At 44.8% G+C, this 1,464-nt stretch overlaps 1 protein-coding gene across 1 annotated transcript in view; it reads right to left on the bottom strand.

The window, feature by feature from the left end:
• The window catches only part of LOC106529194 (procollagen C-endopeptidase enhancer 2), a gene marked incomplete at its 5' end in the record, with an annotated part of 7,535 nt that extends 6,961 nt beyond the window's left edge, over window positions 1-574 (bottom strand). Inside the window, 1 exon segment of the mRNA XM_014024548.1 lies at window positions 350-574. Coding sequence (XP_013880002.1) covers window positions 350-444 — 95 coding nt within the window.
• Between the last annotated feature and the right edge of the window lie 890 nt (window positions 575-1,464).

Genomic DNA, 1,464 nt, shown 5'->3' with positions numbered 1-1,464 from the left:
GTGTGTGTGTGTGTGTGTGTGTGTGTGTGTGTAAGACGGTGCACAAATATGTGAATTATGTGCAAATAAAAACTGAACATAATCTTAATGTTTTCTCTTTTTCCTCTCACAAGAAGCAACTGTACGCCTGCTCAGTTTAACAACTCCATCAGCTCCAGCGAAGGGTCGTTTGGTGTCCGTCTGCGTGTCTCTGTGTGTTTATGGGACGCCGACCACATCTCACAAACACAGAAACCTTCTATTTCTGCTGTGCTTTGAGTGATTCCACACACACGCTCACAGATGTGGACTTAAAAAATGACTCCATACTTGTGCACATGCAAGGTAACGGCTCTCATTCGCGCCTTACCTTGAGTTAGTGTCGTTGGTCTGACTCTGAGCGTCGGTCTGTCCCAAAATCAAAGACGTTACGAGAAGGCACATGGTCCACACCCGGTCCTCCATCCTGCCGTCCTCTCAGGCCCCAGACCCCCAGATCATGAACAACGGGAGAGGGAAAAGGAGGAGGACCAGAAGAAAGCAGGACGGAGGAGGGAGAAGTCGGGGTAGAGGCGTGGAGAGACGCTCGAGTTCGCTAAAGGGAKGGAAGAGAGGAGAGAGAATGATGGAGAGAAGATGGAGGGACAAGTCAGAATGAAACAAATCCACAAARTTGATTACTAGTCGGAGCACTTGTAAAATATGTTTCTGCAGGTGTGGGTTGTATCAGATGTGTATACAAATCACTTCACTGCACAGCCAGCAACAAGCGAGGCTCTTATTGGTATTCTGACTCTCTTTGCTTCTTTAGTGCAAGACTAAACACCTTAAAAACAATGGGCCTCATGCAAGAACATGTTCGTATTCTTATCCTAAATTTCTCTTACTTTTGTTCGTACGAAGGGTTTGTAAGGACATGCCACGTCAGATTCAACAAACTCTTCTATTTTCAGGAAAACTGTGTAAATGAGCTGCGTAAACATAATGATTTCTACCTGTTCGTATCCAGCTGCTCGTGCACACAGAGAGGAGATTAGCATAATTACCACCCCAAAAACAGGCTATGTTTACTGCCTCAGATATCAGGAAGTGTCCATTCATGAAAATAACAGCGAAAACTAAAACGAAGAACTTTATGAGTTTGGAGATTAAAGTCCTGCTCTCCGAGATCGAGAAAAGAAAACATGTCCTTTTTAGCAGCGTCAGCTGTGGACTTAAAGGAGCTGCTAAAGCCAAAGAATGGAATGAAATTACTGCTGTTAATGTTGTGTCTTCTGTGGGTCGTTACAGTAACAAATAACAATCTAAATCATATTCATCTCTCTCTAGTCCTGCTCCGGTTTTTCTTTGGTCAAATATTTTTAATATAAGTGTAAACACACGTGCATTACATAGGTTTCATTTATTCAGAGGAAGAGCGGTCACGCACCGCTACCACCCCCCACCGCCCACCTGGCCGTCTCCCCACTCCCGGCGTCTCAAGTG

Source organism: Austrofundulus limnaeus, unplaced genomic scaffold (genome assembly GCF_001266775.1).
Source record: "Austrofundulus limnaeus strain Quisiro unplaced genomic scaffold, Austrofundulus_limnaeus-1.0 Scaffold426, whole genome shotgun sequence".
NCBI classification, from domain to species: Eukaryota; Metazoa; Chordata; class Actinopteri; order Cyprinodontiformes; family Rivulidae; genus Austrofundulus; species Austrofundulus limnaeus.
The sequence above is the reverse complement of the archived record's forward strand: the minus strand, read 5'-3'. Positions and strand labels throughout refer to the sequence as shown.